The 22755-nt window shown below is 41.1% G+C and overlaps 1 protein-coding gene across 4 annotated transcripts in view; it reads left to right on the forward strand.

The window, feature by feature from the left end:
- Nucleotides 1–22755, forward strand: part of UTRN (utrophin) — a 368451-nt gene that overhangs the window by 60053 nt on the left and 285643 nt on the right. For all 4 annotated transcript variants that reach the window (XM_017813718.1, XM_017813716.1, XM_017813719.1 and 1 more), the window contains 5 exons: nucleotides 12541–12633; nucleotides 14068–14145; nucleotides 17494–17586; nucleotides 18419–18591; nucleotides 22026–22141. In XM_017813718.1, the coding sequence (XP_017669207.1) occupies nucleotides 12541–12633; nucleotides 14068–14145; nucleotides 17494–17586; nucleotides 18419–18591; nucleotides 22026–22141 (553 nt within the window). The remainder of the gene's footprint in view (nucleotides 1–12540; nucleotides 12634–14067; nucleotides 14146–17493; nucleotides 17587–18418; nucleotides 18592–22025; nucleotides 22142–22755) is intronic.

Consider the following 22755-nt stretch of genomic DNA (forward strand, 5'->3'; position numbering starts at 1 on the left):
GTTTCTAGAAACTTGATAGGCATGTTGAGGAATTCAGGAGTCTTCTGTCCCACTTTAGAACTCTGCAAGGGCAATTTTTTTTCTGCCCTGCTTTCATTCTTTACTCCTACTTTCTGACCCTGTTTTTGGTTTGTGGGTTGGTTTCTTTTTTTTCCTCTTTGTTTTTTTCCCCCTCCTTTCACTTACTATTACACCCTCTTGTGTCAGAAAGCTTGCCTGCCTGGCAATCGTGGGAAATCTGGAGCTTTGATTGCTCTGTTTATTTCATTCTCACTTCTACCTTTGTCACTTAGTTCCTTTCCCAGCAAGACCCAGTTTTTCTTTTTAAAGCTACAGACCTCCTCTGTTTGTCCTTCCTTTTCCCTTTACAGGATTTGATGCTTGTGTGGTCAGTCCTATTTTTGCATCTCCATTTTCTCAGCAGTACTAACCTTACCCTCTCTTTTCCTCCTTGCAGGATTCAGTCTTTGCTTGATTTCGTTTTCCCATTTTCCAAGGTGGTACTTTGCCAAGTTTGCCTTCAGATTGTTTCCTTTCCTCTTCTGCTATTCCTGAACTTGGCAGATGTAACACAGTCATCACAAGAAACATGATGCCCTAACTCTTAATTTAGACCCACAAAGTCAGGTCTGTCATAGCCTGTTGGAGCTTAGTGCTGTCACTCACTGGAGACCGTTCACAGATCAGTGTGGGCAAACTGTTTTCTCCAAAGAATTGTTTCTTCATTACGTTTGTGAAATTTTTCCACGGGGATGGCAAAAAAGCTTTATTTCTAGGAAGGTTGCGTTCTGCAAGAAGAACATAAAACCCCAGAGATGTTTGCGGTGTTCAGTGAAAATGACACTGGATTTCCCTGCCCCTCAGTTAAAAGTATTGGGTAAGGATAGCTGTTAAATGGAGCCAGCTGGGGCATTGCTCCAAGATGTCAGGAACTGCATTCTATGCTCTTGCATGCCTGGGTGCTGGGCCTCCCTTCCCTTTCTGTGATGTGGTCCCATCTCTTTCCAATCCAAGCTCTAAATTTCATTCTTCTGATATACAGCAGCCTTATACAGTCTTACTAGAGCATTTACAGTGTTCTTGCTGCGTGTATTTCCATGATTCTGTTCTTCCAGGTCCTGTCCTAGGGGCCTGACTGCTTTGGCCAGCACTGACAGGGCTTGAAGCCAGGAAATGCTAGTGTGGATGAATCCAGACATCCCATACTTTTACAGTATCTTAAACTCTCTCCTGCTTTGTGGTCTTCTAGAAACGCTTCAGGTCAGGGTTAAATGGGAAGGAAAAGTCTGAAAGCATCTTTGGAGCAGACTCCATGCTTCGTGGCTGAGCTCCAGGTTAGCCTGGGAGAAGGCAAATGCTCATGGCTGGGGCTCCTGTGCATTGCCTCTCCTGTGCTCTGGTATGTCCCCTCCCCTGGAAAGACACTGAGTAAAGATAAGATAGGGCAGTAGGAGAACTGAGTTGTACTGGGAGTGCTTTGGGTTGCTGTGGCTTTATATGAATGTTAAAACCGAAACAGTCCCTCCCTCATTATAGCAGGTCATTTGTTAACTGCAAAATCTTGTCTAACTTTCCAGAAGTGTGCTGAATAGATGTTTTCCACCATTTTTGCTCCTTAATTTTCTCCTTTTCTCTAAGGGTTGTTTTCTCATAATAGTAAATGTCAGACCCAATACTCATGAAGACATTTTGCTGCTCCACTGCTGACTCTTAGCAAATGTGATAAATCTTTTTAAAGACGAAGTCATACCTATCCAAGATAATTAATTTCGCATGACCCAAGATACTTGATGCCAAAGACATTTCAGAAGTGATTTTCTGGGGGGAAAGGAGAGTTATGGAGTTCAATGTATTAGTCATGCAAAAAAAGAGATCAAAAAGATTGATTAGGCAATTTTATCTGTCCAAGGAGACATCACCTAAGATGGTCTGCAGTCCTTTCTCCTGTACAGTTTTTATGGTGCAAGCAAGGAAATACTTGACGACTGGCAAAACATTCCCTAGTCTATTTGCTCCTGATGTTTTTCACTGCTGAACTAAACTGTAAAGTGTAACTTCATTCAAAGATAGTCAAAGCTTAAAAATAACAACCTGGGTGGAAAAGAGGAACAACCTGGATGGAAAAGAACTAGTATTTGTATTATGAGCTGGCCTTGAAAAATCCCATTTTTAGTCTACTTTTTTTCTTAACTGAGTTGCTTGGTCTCTCTTTGTAAGAGGCCAAACAGGATGTGAACTAACCAAGAAGTGGGAAAATAAATTTTTTTCTTCTCTAATCGGTTATGAGTTTTGGTAAGGATGACTACTTTCTAGCATAAAAGCAGTAATACATAGCAGTTCATGATCTCTCCCAGAGTTAGCCACAGAATGAGAATTGCCAGTTTTCTGCCCTCCTCTCAACTGCTGCTGTCTTCTGCTTTAAGAACAGAGTAGGGGCAGCATCTTCCTTGCTGGACTTTGAAGCTTGGTATAGTAATCTAAACTGTAATTACTGCTGACTTTGGTTAGTGCTCTGGGTTTGGGGTAGAGTTTGAATCTCATTTGTGGGCTTGGTTACTGTCCCAGTTGTTGGAGAGTTTGTGTGACCCTCTCAGGCACTAGAGCTGAACCTGTTAAAGGCACTGAAGCAAATCTATACCTTTACCTGTTAATTGCTAATGAGAACAATAGTCAACCTGGTCAGCAGGATTTTTTTTTTTTTTAAAGGAACCAAGTTATAATCTAGATTGAAAAGGTATAAATAAAAGAATAACCTTCCAATCCTATGGGAGAAATAACTGACTGTCCTAGTATGGTCCTAGATGCTCCTGCTGGTAATAATACATAATGAGGCTTAATTGCAAGCTGAGGTCAGTACTGTTACGTTAAATGTGTTATAATAATGTAAGCTTATGTAAATGCGTTTAGTAAATACACTGGGGAGAAAAAAATCCGCAGCATTGCTGATGCCTTGTGGTTGTTTTGCTCGCCTGCTATGTCTAATATTTGCATTGATATGTTTACCCTCCGTCATGTTATCAGTCAAGTCTTTTAGGGGTTCTGTGGATTGAACTATCTTTAGCTTTTTAGCTTTGCTGCTCCTTAAACGCATGTCTGTCACCTAGCAGAATCAAAATTTCCAGCATATCTCAGTAATGAGTCTTACTTCTCCCTGACATCCCGTTAGTCTAGGGTTCTAAATAACTATTTAGTTGCTTGTAACTATTTTATTTTTAAGCACCAGTAGTGATGTTTAATTTGGTCTATAAGGTGTTTTCCTCTTATGATTGTAACTTTTTTTTTACTTGGTATTTGAATTCATTGCTTTGGTACTAGTGTCTTGTAGAGACACCATAACTCCTTAGGCATATTCAGCATGGAGTAGAGTACACTCAATGAAATGTACGTCACAGCATAGCTAGTATTTATGTATGCTGTCCTGTAACTCCTGCCTGTCAGTGAAAGGAGAATGGAAAAAAAAGGATCACATTTTAATAAAAATATGTCTGTAAACAAAGACTATGGTCTTAAATTAGAAATTGGCAAGATTATTTGTTGACATAGTTGTTTACTTTTTGCAGTGACCTTTTTGCTTTCTGATTTGTTTCCCACATTGAGTTCCCATGTACTGGCCTCATGATGTAGAAGCACTTGACATGTTTCTTACTCTGTTTTGGTCATGATAAAGTGTAATTCTTGCTCCTTGTGTTGTTTAACTAAGTAGGATATTGCCATTAATTCCCTGTGAATGTACTTGAATATTGCGAATAGTTCATGTTCTAGTTTAAGAGCCCAACCTGTTCAATATTTACCCCTTCTTGAGAAAAAGAGGAAAGGGTTCTTTGCAGCTCTACTACTATTTTGACCTATTTACTGGGCATCTTAATAGATGTTAAAAATAGTCATATGCGGGTTAAAAACAATTAACTAGAGACACCTCTGAACTTCATAGAAGTGACATTTGAAGATCAGAAGAATCTGATGGAAAATCAATATGTACTGCTTCCCATGTCTTTTCAGGGTATTTTGGTGTTTCTGAGGTGGCAGATGATATAAATGGCAATTAGGGCTTTTTCCAACACTGATCTGAGCAGCTGGAACTCATCTGCTGCATTCCTTCTGTGGCTGGTGGAGGTTATATGTGTGGTTTTATGAAATGTGTTACTTTCCTGGTGACAGCCAGTGTGCATTACTGTGAAACTGAGAGAACCTTTTGTCCTGGTTTTAATATTGTCACTAGGAGGTCTGAATCAGTATCACTGAGGAGGATGTGAAATAGAGGCGGCTTATCTCTTGCTCCCAAATATATTTGACATTCATTTATTGGAAAGGTTAGGTTAATAATGTACTTTCAATAATTATTGATTTAAAACCCATGTAAATTATCCGCTGTAAGTAATTACAATATAAGAAAACTGCATGTTTCTAGTTAAACAAGTAGGTAGACATTAAAACTTCTTTAATGATTGCCTTTGCATGTCATGTTCAAGAACAATATACAAAGAACATGAATAGCTGATGTTTTAAAAAAACAATGTTTGTTTTACTGAGAATTTGTGACTCCCTTTTTCTCTATAACTTGCCTCAGTTTGATACAGTTCCCCATTGGTAATAAAGGGATAAAGAATGTTCTACTGTAGAATATATTCAAGAACAATTGCTGCCTTGCAGCTGTGTGTGGCTTTAGTAGAACAAACTGTAAATGCTGATGGCTGGTCTTTCTACTATCAGCAGCATTGGATGACTCTTAAAAAATCTGGTCTGGATTTTGTTTATATCTTCTTCCATTTCCTGGGAACAATTTCTGACAAGGAGAAGGAATGATTTTTGCATATTGGCTGGCCTGGATGACCCTTCTTTGTGAGTAATTCTAGATGCACACAAGGAAGTGTGAGTCACCCTCTTAAACCTGATCCAGGTAGCGGAGCTGAAAGATGGCCAAGGGGTATGTGAGGGCTGCTGCTGCTGTGAGGAGATCACTGTGTGTGGTATCTCCTTCCCAAATAGTGCTGGTATCTTGCTGGACCATGAAAAGCTGATGCCTGAGGTGACTGGTCTTGCCACATATGGCTAGCATCTGGTCTCCACCTGAAAGGTCATTAATAAACCATTACTGCCTTGTGAGATGAATCAACAGAAAAAGTGATTTCTGCTGTGGATAACTAACAAAAGTTCTTTGTCTCTTCTCTCTCTTACTTGTATTAGCACAAAAGCTGGCACCAAAATATTTGTTGAAATAAATGTAATGTGGTGGATTGGATCTGGTTCTGATCCTTTGTGTCTGCCCTGTGGTGCATAACAAACGTGTCACCATGCAAAGTTCAGAGGAACGCAAGCAGGCCTAGCCCCAGCTTACATATGGTTTTATTTCGTTACTTTCCTTTCTGTTGCTCTACCTTCCTTTCCCTTTCCTCTTTCCCTTTTTTTATTCCCTCTTCCTCTTTCCCTTATGCCAGCCCTGTTAAATGAATCAACTCCTTTCCTGCTATTAGTGCCAATGTAAAGCATTGGGGAACCATCATGGCCTCTTTCTAAGTTATGTCTGTTAATTGTGTTCTTTTGTTTGTTTTATCAAGCCCTTGTGTCTACTACAGTAACTGTGTGCAGCTCTGCTGGCAAAGCCTGCTTGAGCAGGGGGAGGGATTGGCCAGTGTTTTGTGTGGGTTTTTTTGGTTTTTTTTTGTTGTGTTTTTTTTTTTTTTTTTTTGCTGTCGAAGCAAACATAAGCAAAGCTGAGAAAAACTACCTTCTGTTAAGTGATAGAAATGTTCAGTGAGGAGGATATGAGTGTTTTACACCCTGAGCTGCTACAGCTCTTCTGGTATGTGGTGTGTCCCTGCCTGTCCTTTATACTATCTTTGTAGTATAAACTGGACTCTATTTTGTCTTTGAGAAAGGACCCATTATCTGCCTTGTATTTGTACAGTGCTTAGCACAATGTAGGCTCCTCCTTAAGTACTTACCAACACAACCGTGACTAGCCATTTGCCCTTGTGAAGTGCTTGGTATGGTTTGTCACTGTCATTGTTACAAGACAAATACTTAAATTTTTTGATTCATTATGCTCAGTGATGGACTGCTTCTCCCTACAGGATACTGACAGGGGCTGAACTACTTGGTACTTGTGTAGTCTTTAAGTATCTAGAAAGTGAATAAAATGTCAGTTCTGAAAAGGAGAAGTTTAGATTGTCTTAGTGTACTGCATACTAGGCAGGACTATACAGAGAGGAAGAAATACATGTGCTTTTGACATACTGCAGATTGTATATTTATTTGTGTGTGTGTATCTTGTGTACAGACTTCATTTTTCAGAAGGCCAGATTGCTTTCTGGGAGTTAGGAGTGAGCAGTAGGGGTATGGGCAGGGATGGTGAGGGAAGCAATCTGCAGAGCCCCATGCTTTACTCTGTAGGGTGTGAGAGGACTTCTGTCCTGCCCCAGAGCCCAGGCTCTTGCTGCAGCACAGCAAACTGCCCCAGCACAAAGTTGGTCCCAGGGCTGTCTGCTTCACGACAGTGCTGTCTCCATGGAACAAGTGTCCCTGTGGTGGGAGTCAGGGTAGTGGGTCAGAGCTGGGGTTCAGTGGGCTCCTGGCCCTGGTTTGAATTAAGCTCCTTGACTAGAAGCACAGGTTTGGCCTTAGTGGCTGTGTATTGTAGTTCCCAGATTGCCACAGCAGCCTGCCCCGGTAGACTCGGTGCTGGGCCTTACATGTGAAGCAGTGGGGGTCTATGTGTGTTTTATCACAAGGAGATGGTGGTGATGGCAGCAACCTGGCCTGGCTCATGCCTAGCACAGAAGGGCCAGGCATGAAGATCATATCTGTTTTGTCAGCATTGCCCCAGAGCTTTTCATTGCCTTCTCTTGAGAAATGGATGTATGGGACTATCTCTTGGGCTGCCATTTAAAGAAATTGTCTTCCCACACCTTTCTATGCTTAATAAACTTTGTAAGTTGTACAGCTGTCAGAAGCTGGGATCTGTAGCTGTTATGTCTGGAAACAGGAAGTAGAAGATATTTTCTGGAGCACAGTGGGTTGCTGTCAACTGCATCCCAAGAAAGTGGGCCAGCATCCAGCTACACTAGACGATAAAGCAGTGATGTTTTTGACTGCAGACCACATGACTCTCATAGCAGATCCCATATGGAAATGTGTGTTTAGGTGTGAGGAAAAAGCATGGGTTCGAGGAGGTAGTGTGAGCAGAGCAGGATGCAGTGCCTTTGCAGTCTCTGCTCCCATTGCAACATCAGCTGACTGTCAGGGTTGGCTTATTGCCCTGATGGGACAGCTGAGGCTGCCTGGGTGGCAGCTGCCACCAGGTGTCTGCATGTGCTTCACGTGGGTGTGGGAAGCTGGAGGAGCAGGTTTCCAGCCTTCCTGATGGGTGTGCTGCTGTGGAGGGTGGGGATGGGCTTGGTGGGGTGAGTGCTGTAGCACATTCTTAGCAAACTTGAGTCACCTTGCACTTTGGAAATGCTTCCTGTGGGTTGACTTCCTGGGGTGCATCAGGAAAAGCATCACTAACTGGTCACAGGAGGGGATTGTCCTGCTCTGATCTGCACTTATGTGGCATCACCTTGAGTATTGTGTGCAGTTTTGAGCACCACAATATAAGAGCGATATCAAACTATTAGAGAGCACCTGAAGAAGGGAGACGAAGATCATAGAATATGCTGAGTTGGAAGGGACCCACGAGGATCATAGAGTCTAACCCTTAGCCCTGCACAGGACCACTGCCAAGAGTCATACCATATGCTTCCCCTCAAGGCTGTCCAAGGGAGGGCGACAGAGATGGTGAAGGGCCTTGAGGGGAGGCTGTATGAGGAGTGGCTGAGGTCACTTGGTCTGTTCAGGCTGGAGAAGAGGAGACTGAGGGGAGACCTCATTTCAGTCTACGACTTCCCGGTGAGGGGAAGAGGAGGGGCAGGCACTGATCTCTTCTCTGTGGTGACCAGTGACAGAACCTGAGGAAATGGCCTGAAGTTATGTCAGGGGAGGTTTAGGTTTGATATTAGAAAGAGGCTCTTCACCCAGAGGGTGGTTGAGCACTGGAACAGGCTCCCCAGGGAAGTGGTTATAGCACCAAGTCTGTCTGAGTTCAAGAAGCATTTCGATGATACTCTCGGGCTCATGGTGTGACTCTTGGGAATGGTCCTGTGCAGGGCTAAGGGTTGGACTTGATGGTCTTTGTGGGTCCCTTCCTATTCAGCATATTCTGTGAAATACAGAGGCTTTGCATGTTGCTTTGTCTCTGTTTTGAGGATAGCAGATACTTTAATAAACCAGGAAGGAGTAGCTTAGATTGCAGAAATAATTAAATACTCTTCTGCTGACCTTAAACTGACAGCAAAACATGGTGCTCTGATGGCCAGTGAAATGGAAAAGTCATCCTCTTGAGAAAGCAAATCTGAATTATTTCCACTGTCACAGCAGGATGCATTACATGGGGCTGGAACATACCGTGACCTGTTGAAATGAATGACTGAAAGCAGGAAGTTGTTCAGCTTGTTTTTGTGCATGTGACGTGAGGGGATGGAAACAAAGAAAGAAGGCTGTATGCTCTCTATACCCTTATTGCAACAAATTTATTGAGGATATATAGCTATAGCATTCTCAGTTTTAGAGTTATACATGTGTGTGTAGTTCTAATTTTACAAAATTATAATTAATTGTATAATTATAAAGACCTTCCATCCATAGGGCCTCTGACAGTGTCTCCCGCAACTTATCACTCAGTTTGAGAGATACAGGTGTGATGAATGGACTATTAGGTGAATAAGGAATTGGCTATACAGTTGTATCCGAAGATTTGCATGTATGGCCAGTCTTCGCAAGCGAAGAATTGGGAAAGGTCATTAACCCTTCGAGCCTGCGCAGTGGATTTTTTTAGGTGAGACACAGCGTGCGCTGAACTGAGCCCACCCTTTAATCCTGAGGTTCATCTGCCGGGGCCGAGCAAGCTTGGACAGTGGCAGTGAGGGTCTCAGGACGTAGGTTTGTTTAGAGTGACCTTCTCTTAGATGGATTGCCTCACAGGGCTGACGAGCTCCATCTGCCCGGAGGGCTGGGAATCGAACCCGGGTCGCAGCAGTGAGAGTCCTGCACCCTAACCACTAGACCACCAGGGGCCCCATCTGAAGACTTGCAGTCAACTGCTAAATGTCCAAATGGAGATCAGTAACAGGTGCTGTCCCTCAGGGGTCCATGTGATGTGTAGTGTTCAATATTATCAATGGCATGCAGTGGGTTTGAATTGCCCTCAGAAAGTTTGCAGATGACACCATGCTGAGTAAGTGCAGTTGATTCACAGGTGGGAATGGATGCCATCCAGAAGGACCTCCAGGGTAGAGGAGTGGGCCGGTATGTATCTCATGGAGTTCAACAGGGCCAAGTACATGGTCCTGTCCAGCACCTGGATCAGGGCATTCTCCAACATCGGTACAGACTGGGAGATGGATGAATTAAGACAGCCCTCTGGAGAAAAATTGGACATGAACTGCCAGAGAACTGTGGCCAGGAGGTCAATGGAGATGATTTTTCCCCTCTACCCTGGAGAGACCCACACTTCAATGGCTAACAAGTAGTTAGTTTTTTTTTTTTTTTTTTACTTTCTCAGTGAGTGTTTGAGTCTTACTGCATCCATGTGGTGATGCAAACCAAATGTAGACTAAATTTTTCTGGTGTCTGAGGTAATTGCATTGTGGATCATCTCCTCCTGTATTACATCATAAACTGTAGAAGAGGCTTCTCCTCATCTATGCTTAAGTTATCCTGTTCTCCAGCTCATAGAATTGCAGAATGGTTAAGGTTGGATGGGACCACTGGAGATCATCTAGTCCAGCCTCCCTGCTCAAGAAGGGTTCCCTAGAGCATGTTACTCAGGATTGCGCCCAAACATTTTTTGAATATCATCAGTGAGGATGACCCCACAACCTCTCTGGGTGATCTGTTCTAGTGTGCAGTCACCTACACAGTAAAGTTCTTTCTTAATGTTTAGATGGAAGTTCCAAGAGGCTCCATCGTCTTGGTGCTCTTCCTTCAGATACTTATATACATTGATAAAGTTTCAGTCACCTCTTCTTGAGGCTGAACAAGCCCAACTCCCTGAGCCTTTCTTTGTAAGAGAGATTATCTACTCCATTTGTCACCAGCTTTGTCACTCGTCGCTGGACCTGCTCCAGGAGCTCCACATCTCTCTTGTACTGAGGGGTCCAGAAGGGGGGACAGCACTTCAGATGTGGCCTTATCAGAGCTGAAGAGAGGGGCAGGATCACCTCCCTCAACCTGCTGGCAATGCCCTTCCTAATGGACCCCAGGATACCATTGGCCTTCTTGGGCACAAGGACACACTGCTGTCTCATGGACAGCTTGTTGTCCACCAGGATGCCTAGGTCCTTCTCTGCAGAGCTGCTTTCCAGCAGGTCAGCCCCCCCAGCCTTTATTGGTGCCTGGGGTTATTCTTCTCCAGGGGCAGAACCCTGCATTGGCCTTTGTTGAACTTCAGACAGTTATCTGTCCATCTCTCCAGTGTTGAGGTCCCTCTGAAGGGTTGCACAGCCCTCTGTGGTATTGGCCACTCCTCCCAGCTTTGTGTTGTCAGCAGACTTGCTGAGGAGGCATCTACCACCTCATCCAAGTTACTGAGGATTAAGTTAGACAATACTGGGCCCAGTATTGAACCTTGGGGAACACCATCAGTGACAGGCCTCCAACTAGACCCTATGCCACTGATTATCTCTGTGCCCTGTGCTGTTCAGCCGGTTCTCAATCCACCTCACCATCCACTTGTCCAGTTCACACCTGTGGAGCTTGCTTATGAGGACATCATGGGAGACAATGTCGAAAGGCTTGCTGAACTCCATGTAGACAACAGCCACTCATCTCCTCTATCTTTGCAGCCAGTTGTCCCATCATAGGCTCCAGCATGCTTTAAAGGTTTGTTTAAGTTGCTGTGCAGCTGTGAAGCATCTGAATCATCTGAGAAAGTGCATGCTCTGGGAGGAAGGCCTTGCTGTGCTAGAGAGGCAATAGTTGAGCTCGGGAAGTGGCAGTATGTAATGGCTGAATGTTATCAAACACTGATATTTAGTGAATACTCCTATCTGATATTGGTCTGGCATTGCTTTCTACACCCTTTGCCTAAATATGATATGCATCAACATGTGTGTATACACATTTTTAAGCATGACTTTTAAAATTAATTGGAGAATATATCTGTCAGAAAAATTCATTGCAAAATAATTTGTTGGCAGATACTGAGTCTAGCATCTGTGTATCTTAAGAAGTGACCTTAGTTAAAAGACTGTTCTTGCCACTGTTTAGCTGGTTGAAATTATGAGTTATATTTAGTTATGTTTCTGTACAGGAGGCTAAAATGTGGCTCTGCAGCTGTTCAACTCTGGGTTTTGTAGTTTTAGTAGTATCAAATCTAAATAAATTGGAAATTTAAGGAAAGCCCCTTATGAATTCTGGGGAAGAAAAGACATTTGTTAAAAAATGAGGTTCAGTGGGCCATTCAGCTCTCTTTTTCTGATTTGTTAGTCAGCATTTGGCATTACTAGCATCTGTCAGGGCAGGAGGAGATAACTGAGGAGGAGATCTATGTCATCTAAGTCATGTCATGTAACATGGGTCTTTGACAGTCTTCTTTCTGAAGAGCAATGTTATAAAGTCAAGGTGATAGGAAAAGGCAATATTGGAGTTTTTTGTGGTACTTAAAAATTTTTTCTTCTCAAATTGGCACTTCAAAGGGACACAAGCAGTGGTTTAACTGACTTGTTGGTAGCTAGCAGGTGAGTATTACAAAGCAAATGCACTTAGGTGCTGGCTTTCTGCATCTTTTCCCTCTACCCTGTAGAGCTGTCCCACAATGACTTTCTAATGGCCCAAGAAGGGATAAGCCTAAAAAGGTTAACATGATTCCGCTCTCATCTACCATTCTTTACAGGGTCCCTCCATGCCCAAAGAAAGAGAATTAGAAATGTGTAGCTCTGAATTTCACATTTGTCTTCTTTTTCTATGGTAGAGAAAGTGATTAATTTATTTCAATAAATGCTACACCTTTTGATCTACTAGTCTATGTAGAGTAGTGGCACCTCCTTATACAGGGCTCAATTCCAAATCCTTTTTTGTCTTTTGTCTTTTTTCTAAATCTGAGAGAATTTGTCTCAATGGCTTCTTTCTGAAAAGCCCGTTTATTCTTACTTTAAATGCAGCCAGACCAAAGCATTCTTTCTCAAATGACTCCTCAAACTTGCCAAGTTTTCTTTCTTTGCTATCTTTGTGTGTTAATGCATCCACCCTTATGTGAGCCAGGATGCACTGCTTTGGTTCCTTAGTACAAGGCTGTGATGCACAGAACCATAGAAATAGGGAGGGAAAAAAAAAAAACACTAAAGAAGGGAAGGATTCTTTCCTGATCACTGTTGCAGTCCCCTAGCTTTCATTTACTACTTTCAGTACCAAATAAAAATAAATTGAAAGATAAAGAAGAAAAAAGTAACTGTTTTCTGGAAAGTTCTGCTTAAACAGTTTTTATTACTGCTTTCGTTTCTTCTACAGAGTGGGAAGCCCCCAGTTAAGGACATGTTCACAGATCTGAAAGATGGAAGGAAGCTTTTGGACCTTTTGGAGGGTCTGACAGGGAAATCTCTGGTAAGAGAAACATCTGAGTCCTATTTCCATTTATTAAGAAAAAACAAACCAATGAATAAACAAAACACAAACCCCAAACTGTGGCATGTTTTTTTTTTTTTTTTTTTTAATTTTAACTTATTTAAAACCCTATTTTGCTTGTAGTATGTACTTGTTCTCTGCAGTTCCAGTGAAATTCCCATGAACTGCACTCATGAGATGCAGGGTCAGGCTGAAGTTTAACTGTGTAACCCTCCCTTGAGGTTTTACATACTGTCTAGCAAAGCATGTAAAAACAGTGGTGTTATTCACATAGTGTATGTTTTTAATACAGATCTTTTAATGGTCTGTTTCTGGATGATCAGGGAGACAGCGTTCAGCTGGTTACCTGTGGGTTCCTAATAAGCTCATGAAAGATCTCCCAAAGAAAAAAGTCAACAGCTAGTATGCAATGCAAAAATCTGCATCTCCATTGAAGAATTCTGTGATCTACATTTTGGAAAAGGCTGAAAACTGCTCAAATTGTGTATGGGAAAGCGTGTGTGGCTTAGAACTCTTCCCCTGCTAACATTGATAGCTCTTCAGAAAGATACATGAGGCATGGTAAAAACTGTGCCATCAGTATTATCCCATCACTTGGGATTAAATTCTTGATTTCACTATTTATAATAAATCTCATCAGCCTTATGAGGAACCTTTAGCCATTTAAAATTTCACATTGCAAGCTTGCCTTGTTTTTTAAACAGATGCATTTCACGAGCACTTTTAATAATTTGTGGTGTCCTTTGAAGTATGCCCAAGACAGTAGGACTCTTTTGGTTTCTAAGTCGATTATGTGTCCCAAGTTCAGCTCTATGCTCTTGCAGTATGATCGTGTTCTACCTCAAGAGTCAAATTGTGGTGATTAAAAGCAAATGGAGTGGCAGGTATTGTCGAGAGTTGAAGCGTCTTTTGTTTTGTTTTTTTTTCCCCCCTTGATATTAAAAGGAAGGGAAAGTCAGGAAGTATAACTTTTTCCCAGTATGCAAAGATCTAGCAGGCTTTTGGTGCCAGAAAAATAAATTGCTGCTTGTTCTCTCTTGGGAGCCAAAAAATTTCAACTACTCTGGCAAATGTTCAAAAGCCTCAGATTTTCCCCGGGAACTCTCACTTTGCTGTTGCATTGCCAGTTAGTAATTCTGTAGATGCTGGGAATAAAATTGGATTTCCTGAAGATAAGATGAAACACATTGGAATCCAAGGCTTGTTCTGTGCCTCGAATTGAGAAATATTGTTCTGACCAGTTTTCATTTTGAAATTATTGTGGATGGCCTTTTTTGGTTTTTCTTACCACTAAAAATAAAATAGTTAAAATCTGGGGAAAAGATAGACAAGAACAGGAATTTTCCTTTTCAGTTTTGTTTGGTCTGCCAAGTTAATTCTGATGTTGAACAGATTGTAACTTTTTATTTTCAGCCTAAAGAACGAGGTTCCACACGAGTACATGCCTTAAATAACGTCAACAGAGTACTGCAAGTCTTGCATCAGAACAACGTGAGCATGTTTTTGCACAACTTTTTGATAGATTGTTTAGTTAATTCTTGTGTGTAAATGAGTTCAGAATGCAGAAAATAAAAATTTTTAGTACCTAAAATAAGAATTCAGTGAGACAGGTAAACTGTTCTTAGTTTTCCTTATCTGATGTAGAATTTAAGTGTCCAGCAATTTTGTGATATCTTAAAATGCTAACTTAGTAAGTATTAACTAATCTGTGGTTTGTTGAGATGTATTTATCTCCCAAGACAAAGGTGGCTTGAAGCTCTACTATTGCACAGCTAATGAACCTGGCAGGACAAAAAACTAATTTCCAGTGGTGATGCGTAACTCTTACAGAAACGTGTAAGGGGATAAGTAAGCTTTTATGGGTGTTTTTCATGTCCTGCTCTCAGTATCCAGGAGGATCTTTTCAATGACATCTGTCAGCGCTGTGTCTGATGTGTACTGTTTCTAATTTGCAGTTGGAGTAACTGATCAGAAGAACAAACAAGCAAACAAAACCAAATCCTCCTTTTAAGAAAAATGAGAAGAATAATTGTTTGGTTTAATATTTGCTTTTACTACCTGGGAACCAGTAGTGCTACAGTAAAGTGATTATAATTTTTCCCCTGAAGAACGATTCCTGAGAAGTGCGCAATCTATAGTTAGAATTTCTATTTGTAAATGTCAGGGCACTAAAATAACGTAATAAGAACATTCTGGCAATAAAATACATCAGGTACAAGAAGGTAAGAAGGTACTGACATATTTATTTATATACACTACTGATTGAAGAGTGATACCAACAGGCTGTATAATGCTGCAATTTCTCCTCTGTGTTGGTGGACTAGTGTCATATTTCTAGGAAGCAGACAAAGCTAGTAGTGGGTTGTTTTTGTTCTTTGAGGTACTGTAAATATTGATTAACTTTTTTCTAAGGATAAGTAATGAGTTTTTTCAGCTTGAAATTGATTTATTTTATGATGATAATAAATAATTAATACTAAATTACAATAATTAATTAGTTCTTCCTGAAGCTGATAGGATCTGGGTTTCTGGAAGTAAACCGATGGTCTTAGTTAGCTGAAGGTTGTTAAGGTCATGTACTTGATTTATACCTAGTGCTTACCTTCATTAGAAAGTGTGTTATGTGTTAATATGAAGGGAAAAGGCATCCACTGAGAAGCAGCGGCATTCTGTTGCTAGGCTATGCAATATTCATAACTTGTGAAATAATTTATGAAAGTGTTTACATGTATATTGCAGAGATCAGACAAACCTAGGGTGTAGGTGATCAAGTGATCCTGTGAACCTCATCCTTTTAGCAGAATGGTTCTAAGTAATACAGTTCAACATTTTTCATTTGTGGATCAATTTTTTAAAAACAATAATTACAGAAAATCCACTGGAAATCATTCTGTATAACCAATATCAGTCTACTGTCTTTTACTAACTTTGCTTAGGTCTCAGTAGTCCACTCACTACCCTACTGGATTGCTGGCTGCATCCTGCAAAGCACTATTACAATACAAAAATGGGCATGTCAAGTATTTCCTTTTATGGATGGTATGGATAACAAGAGGAATGCATTATTATTAGTATTATTCTTGATATGTGATTAAAAACTGTGAAGTGTGTTTGTCATTACCCATTCTTGGGAGTGTTTTTATTCTATTAGAAGTGAAAAAAGCTCTTATAATGCAATTGCTTTATTTTTTCAGCCTTGGTATTTAGTCTTGCTTTCTGTTCCTTGTGTTCTAGAGTGCTTCCCAGTGTGTTTCTAATGACCTGCACTGGTGATTCTTTTGGCCTGTTCTTGCCTACTTTACACTTACCTTAAAATATATCCTCAGTATTTGCAAAGAGTATTGCTGTAATTTTCTGTTCTAGGTGCTTTAAAAATTGAGGAAAATTGAGACATCCACAAATTTTTTTTTAGTACTTCAAAGTGTAATTTGTGGTTCCATCTTAGTCTTACAACACAGTTTTGATTTGATTCTCCTAACAGAGACACCTATGGGGAACTGAAAGTGTCAAGATACCTGAAAGCAATGAAGTTACAAGTACATTTTGCAGGATTGAAGCTATTTATATTTATATATCAACCTTATATCCTTATATATCAGCAGTATCATCTAAAACAAAACAAAACTTTGTTCTTGTCTATTCTGTTATCGTAGGCTATGTCCACTGAGAGTCAGAGATGGCCTCCATTACTGTCCCATGATTGTCCATATTGTTTAATTGCTAGCCAGCTCCTTGGTGCAGGTTTAGTCTCTGTGACCAGTGCTGATCCAAAGCAATGTCCATATACAGCTCTTAGAGTTAGTGTAAGCTGGGAGGTATTTCTGGTAGGCATTGTGGCTAAAACTGTTTTGAAGTAGGGGTGAGAAAGAAATTAAAAAGCTTCTCCATTGAGGTGAAATGCACTGGTGCCACTTGCCCCTGGGGCTGGAGGATGCTCCTGGCTCAGATTATTTACAAGAATGAAGCCCAACATCTGCCCTATGTTGGGAGTGTATTGCAGCATCTGCTGTGTGCATATGTAGACTCAGGGAGGTATCTGCTTCATCTGCTCTAGGCAGCTGTTCCTAGCCCAATTTCCACAAGTGTGTGGTGACTTGGACATATGCAGTGCAAGGTGGTTAGAGTTAGTGCTACTTTCTCTGCATTAACTGAATGTAGACTTGATGCCCCAAATTAGTTCAGACTCCAAAGCAGCACTGAGTTAATATCTGGTCATGTGCTCCAAGCTTTGCTTCTTCTCAGGTCTGAATACTTGATGCAGTAGTGGGTTGCCTCTCTTGCCCTCTTGCTTACTAAAGTAATCTTCTTGTGTCTCTTTTCAGTAGTTTCAGTTTGACTGTTTTGAAGTCAATGTGGGGTCCTGGGCATATAGGAAACTTGAAAATCCAATTTTCCCTTGAGCTTTTGGTCTCTTTATAAACTTCTCTCATTTTGATGCTGTTCATGCAAAGGACAAACCTATTCATTAACAGTTTTCATGGTTCTGCAATATCTCTGAGTTTGTGTTAGGAGCAAGCTTGCCTAACTTTTATTTTCCTGTCAGATCCTTCATACTTGCATTTCTGTTGTTCAGTTTTGACTGCTGGTATGCATCTGTATATTAGAGGAGAGAATAAAACTCTTCCAGTGGAATATCTTCTTTGGTGCCATTTTTTGTCATGTTGTTTAAGCAGTTGTTTTGACAAATTCAGATGGACAGTTCTCTGCCAGCTCTTTCTAACTGCTTTTTGTTTCAGAGCACTTGGTATTACATGGCTGGACAGCCAGGGATTTGGGGTGGGGTTGTGACTTAAGGCTGTGATAACAGTGTTTAATATAGAGTTGATCCAACCTCTCCAGGTGGAGTTGGTGAATATTGGAGGAACTGACATCGTTGATGGAAATCACAAGCTGACGCTGGGGCTACTGTGGAGCATTATCTTGCACTGGCAGGTGAGAGTCTGCTCTGAGATCTTTTCCTTTCCAGGAATCGTGTGCACTGATCTGCTGGGATTTTCACAAACCTTCCCAGGGTTTTGGTGGCAGAAAATACTGCTTCTATTTTGGGCTGGTAAATAAAGGCAGGCTGGTATTTGGTTTCTCCTCGCACTCTATTGGCTGCCTCCCGTGATACGTATTCTTGTATGTGCTCAGTTGTACTCAGCCTCTCAGTTTAGTTCCTGCTGGTGTTAATTGCAGGGGGCTTTTCAAGCTGAAGCTTTGTGTTTATATTTCTTCCTCAAAGGATTGAGGCAGGTAGATTTTTACGGTCTAGGTAGCTGTGTTTGGCTTGCATCTTGCCTGCTGCTGAGGTTTGTTAGTCTCAGAGATTGAATTGTTCCTGGTTTATCCAGGTGTCTGGGAAGATCATTGAATTTACTTGGAGGGACTTTGACAGATGCGTATGGGTAGTACCCAAACAACAAACTATTTTTGTTGGATAATCAGATATCCTCCTCTTGCAGAAAACCTGTGCAAACTGTATTTTTTGGGTTTATTTACTGGTGGAACCACAGCACAAGGCATAGACAGCATCGAGGAGAGAGGGACGATTGTAATGTAAGAGTAATGTGTTGTTATTACATGAAGCATTACTAATTCTTGTAATCAGTAGAGTGCAAAGATGCCCTGAAGACTCCTATTCCCAAATTTTGTGTGAGGAGTTGGAGTTTGATTCATAGCTTTTCATGGGGAAGACCCTTTCATAATTTGTGAAATAATTTTGCTTTGTAAGCAGGAAAAGTGGAGCATGTGTGTGTAAGGTGTAGTTGTTGCTGTCTTGCAGGTGAAGGATGTCATGAAGAACATCATGTCAGATTTGCAGCAGACCAACAGTGAGAAGATACTGCTGAGCTGGGTTAGGCAGTCCACGAGACCTTACAGTCAGGTCAATGTTTTGAACTTCACCACAAGCTGGGCTGATGGACTCGCCTTTAATGCTGTCATCCATAGACACAAGTAAGTAGGAAACAGCATATCTTGTACCTAGAGAAGTAAACAGCTTTTTTCCTGTGTCTTCCTGCTTGAGCATTTGACAGCTTCTAGCCTGTTTTGGTGATTCATTGTCTGGTTGTTTGTCTTTTGTTGTGGTAACAACAGCAGCAGTGGGATATTGCCAGAGCCTTGCAAAGGCTAGAGCCAAGGCAGGAGTGTAACACTCAGTTCCTGCACATGCACGAATACTCGCTAATTGGAGTGGATTTTCATCCCACTTAGTATGCATTATACAGCATTATACAGCGAGTGTGTTGAAAGGGTCTCTACAGGGAGAGGGAATTTGACCCATCTTCTTCACCTGTACTTCCTTCCTTCTGCCTGCCCTCCTCTGCAAAGAGAAACATTTCTTCAATCAGAGTTTGCCGTTTCATTTCAGTAAGGAGATACAGAAGCTTCAAAACAAAGGAATAAGAAAGACTGTAGTTTTTCTGGTGTTTTTTAATATATCTTGCATGAAAGAAAATGTATGCACTTCTTTCAGGAGAACTGTTGGGCAGAAGAATCAAAGGGTAATAGAATACTTCAGGTATCTGTGGAGTATTCATTAGTTTGTTCATTATACTTTATAAAGGATTGTGTTAAAGCCTCTTTGCACAGATCCTTTGTGTTCTTTCTGATTTTTGGAGAACTCTTTGGTAGTTTAAAGAAATCATTGTTACAGACCCCTATGAAACTTGCATAGCTTTTTAAACTTTCTTTTTAAAAAATTTTTCTTTCAGATTTCCTGGAAAATATGTTATAATCCAGTGTAATTGAAGTCAGCTCATTGCTTTGCAAGGTCTGACTGTTCTTAACCATAGTAATGGTAAAATAATTTCTGTAATTTAAGCAGACCTCCTGGCCATCAGGTATCTGATACAGCAAATACTTTACAAATACCCATTACTTCTATACCCAGCAGATACAAAGCGTTTGCAAAACATATGTTCACTTTGAGCCTGCTGTTCTCTGCTCTTAAGTGCCCATTTGGCATGTGCTAACTGAAATGGGCTCTGTCACAGGCTCGCTGGCTTCAGGACTGGTCTGCCCTGATGTACCTCTGTGCCTTGTGAACCAGAGCTGGCTTGTGTTCAGGCTGCACGGGTGTGTAAGGGGGACCTGCACCACACTGAGGGCTCCTGAAAGTTTGGAAGGACTCTTATGCAAAGACAGAGCAATACTAGTAAAGGTCTTGCTGGAATTTATCACAAATATCACCATGTCCCTTCTCTGGATGCGGTGAACTGTAATGGTGGTTTTCCTACTGGCACATATGCCTCTAGTGGCTTTGCTCAGGTGCTGAGCATGTGAAGCTTTGTGGTGGAGAGTGTGCCAGCTTTAGACACAAATGAGACCTAGGTGACCTGAGGGGAAGCAGGGAAGAAAGAGGTAGCCAAGTTGGTTTCAGGCTGTTTGTTGTCCTTATTTCTTGAGCCTGTGTGCTTGAGCTTTGCATGATCTGAAGTCTCCTCTTTTCAGAGCGCTGTTAAGTAGCAAAAGCCCCTGCTGAAAGCTTTGACTGAGTAATTGTGCTTTCGTGTGGCTTCCTAAAATCTCTGGGTCTGCTCATCTCTGAGCCTTTTATTCCCTGTTCCTTGGAGCCTGACAGCTGCCAGCATGTCAGAATTCAGCTTTGCTGTCCTTGGGCACAAGTCCTTTAGCCAGGGAAGCATCACATTCTGAGAAGTTTTGACCTGGGTTTAAATTCAGGTCATCTCTGGAAGAGAAACTTTAAAAGCAGATGCAAAAGAACAAGGGGTCTGGGGCAGGTTGCAGAAATGGTAGGACAGCAAAGTTGTCTTAAAGCAAAGCTTAGCTTACCCAGACACTAGTGCTTCCCTACCTAAGGGGCATTTTTCAGTATTGCTTTTTTATTTTAGTTTAAATTGATACTTAATGGGATCCACGAAGATCCTTCTCTTTTAAGAGACTTAGTATCTTTCTCTTTTTCTATCTATGAATAATTGTTAGCTCTTGATTACGGTATCCAGTAACTTTTTGTAACACCTGCAGCACTTAAGTGACCTGTTACCTCATATAATTTTATTATCATTTTACTGTGCTGGTCTCTTTCCTAATATTAGCTTAGTTCCTCTTTGAACTTAATTTTACTCTTTTGTTCAATTTTCTCACTCATAGGTAAATACCTGGATTGCAATTTATTAAAACTTGTATTATCGTGTCAGTGTGCAGGTACTGCATGTGCAATATATTGATTGCAATGTGTTTTTCAAAGTTGGAGTCTCTGCTAAAGCTTTACATGAATCTATGTGGTTATCCTTGTTGCTCTTGCATGGAGGTACCGTATTCCATAAACTTCTATGCTTCTGGCTTTTTGCTTATCAGATCCAGCTGGCTTTTAGCCTTCCCATTTCACAAATGTAATGACTTGATAGATGATAAAGGATACTCTTAGGTCAATTCACAACTGAATCAAATATTAAAAGAACGAAAGGCAAGCTTGTCTCTTCCTCCTCAAGTTCTATAAAGTACAGAATCAATAGCAGCGTTTTGATGAGAAGCCACTATTGCAGGAGAACGGAAGGTTATTTTAATGGCTGTGTAGCCTAACAGCTCTGCTAGTGTAGCACTTGGCTGATCCTCCCCTGTTGGTGTAGGTACTGCTAGGAATAGGGGCCCTGTTTGCTCACCCTGCTTCCTGCTCTGTGTTCTGCTCTTTCCCCTTGAGACCTGCCAGTGTGTTCTGGGTGCACAGCTGGACTGGAGATGTCATTAGGTTAACACTGATCTTAAATGAAGGCTGTTGACACTGCAAATCAGTCGGCTCCTTGGCCTGATTTGCATTGTGACTCAGGAACGCTTGTGATGGGATATTTTTTTGTAGGCTGTCTTTTATTATGGGAGTAGGAGGGGGATGGGGAAGAGTGAGCGAGTGGGGAGGAGACTGCTGTTGCTCCTGGCTGGGATGGCCTGGGATGGCCACACTGCAAGTTGGGAACAAGGCTTTCCAGGAGCAGAGTGACTCTCTTGATTACTCAGGAGTACCTGATGCAGAAAATGTGTAGTACCAATAATGCTGTGTAAGAAACAGCTGAAGAAAACTGGTTCTAGGATAAATTTTAAACTAAGTTTATGTATTCTTGTTAGTAGTATTTGATCTCCTGTTGCAGTCAATGACTGTGTTTAAAACACATAGAATGGAAGGTTGGATGTTACTGTGGACATGCAGTCAGTTAATTGGTTTGTGATTGCCAGATTGTCACTAAAAAAAAAAGGCATGTATTTGTATTTATGCATTTGTGTATATGACCTTATGTTGGTATTTTGTATATATGTGTATGTTTATATTACTTGAGTAGCTACCATCATATCCATAACTCGATATTCTGTATGTTACGGAATTTTTTTTTCCTAGATAAAATTTACTTTCTTCCTTGGTTTGTTTTTACTTTTAGACCCGAGCTTTTCAGCTGGGACAAAGTTTTAAAGATGGCCCCTGTTGAGCGAATGGAAAATGCTTTCAACATAGCCAAGAACCACTTAGGAATTGAGAAACTGTTAGATCCTGAAGGTAGGATACAGTTACTTTACTTGACAAGAGGTTTTTCTGAGCTCTCTTGAAAGAAATTTCTTCTATCGACATTAATTATGAATAAAAATTCCATCATTTTTGTTTTGAGCCTTTAATTTTGGGTTTAAAATAATGTAATTTGTAGGGTAAGGGTATGTCTGTGCGTGCTTCTGCTTTGGCATTTTGAATATTAAGATTCAGGTTGATTTACTGTTCAGAGAGTGGATAAGGAAGCTGAACTTGGTACTCTGACTTTCTTTCATTTTAGGTAGGAGCTGTACTGCAAGGGTGTCTGCTTTTCAGATACAGTAGAGAACTATGTAGAATGGGAGATTTTAAGGGCCTTGATGTGTTATTCTTTATATATACACTGAGTAGCAGTAGCTGCCAGTGCTATGAGTACATACTGTGTAGGAATGCTTACCAGGAAACTTTTACGACTCTTTTTTTTAAATACTGAGCTGTTGCTCTGCTTTGAAGTAAGCATCCAAAGACTTATTCTGTAAGATAAGCTCTGAAACTTTGTAGATTCAAGCACTACCTTTCTACTAAAAAAAAAAAAGTATTAACTGAATGGGTACTGCTCATAACCCAAGAGATAAGTGAACCGGAGT

Source organism: Lepidothrix coronata, unplaced genomic scaffold (assembly GCF_001604755.1).
Source record: "Lepidothrix coronata isolate B3197 unplaced genomic scaffold, Lepidothrix_coronata-1.0 Scaffold42, whole genome shotgun sequence".
NCBI classification, from domain to species: domain Eukaryota; kingdom Metazoa; phylum Chordata; class Aves; order Passeriformes; family Pipridae; genus Lepidothrix; species Lepidothrix coronata.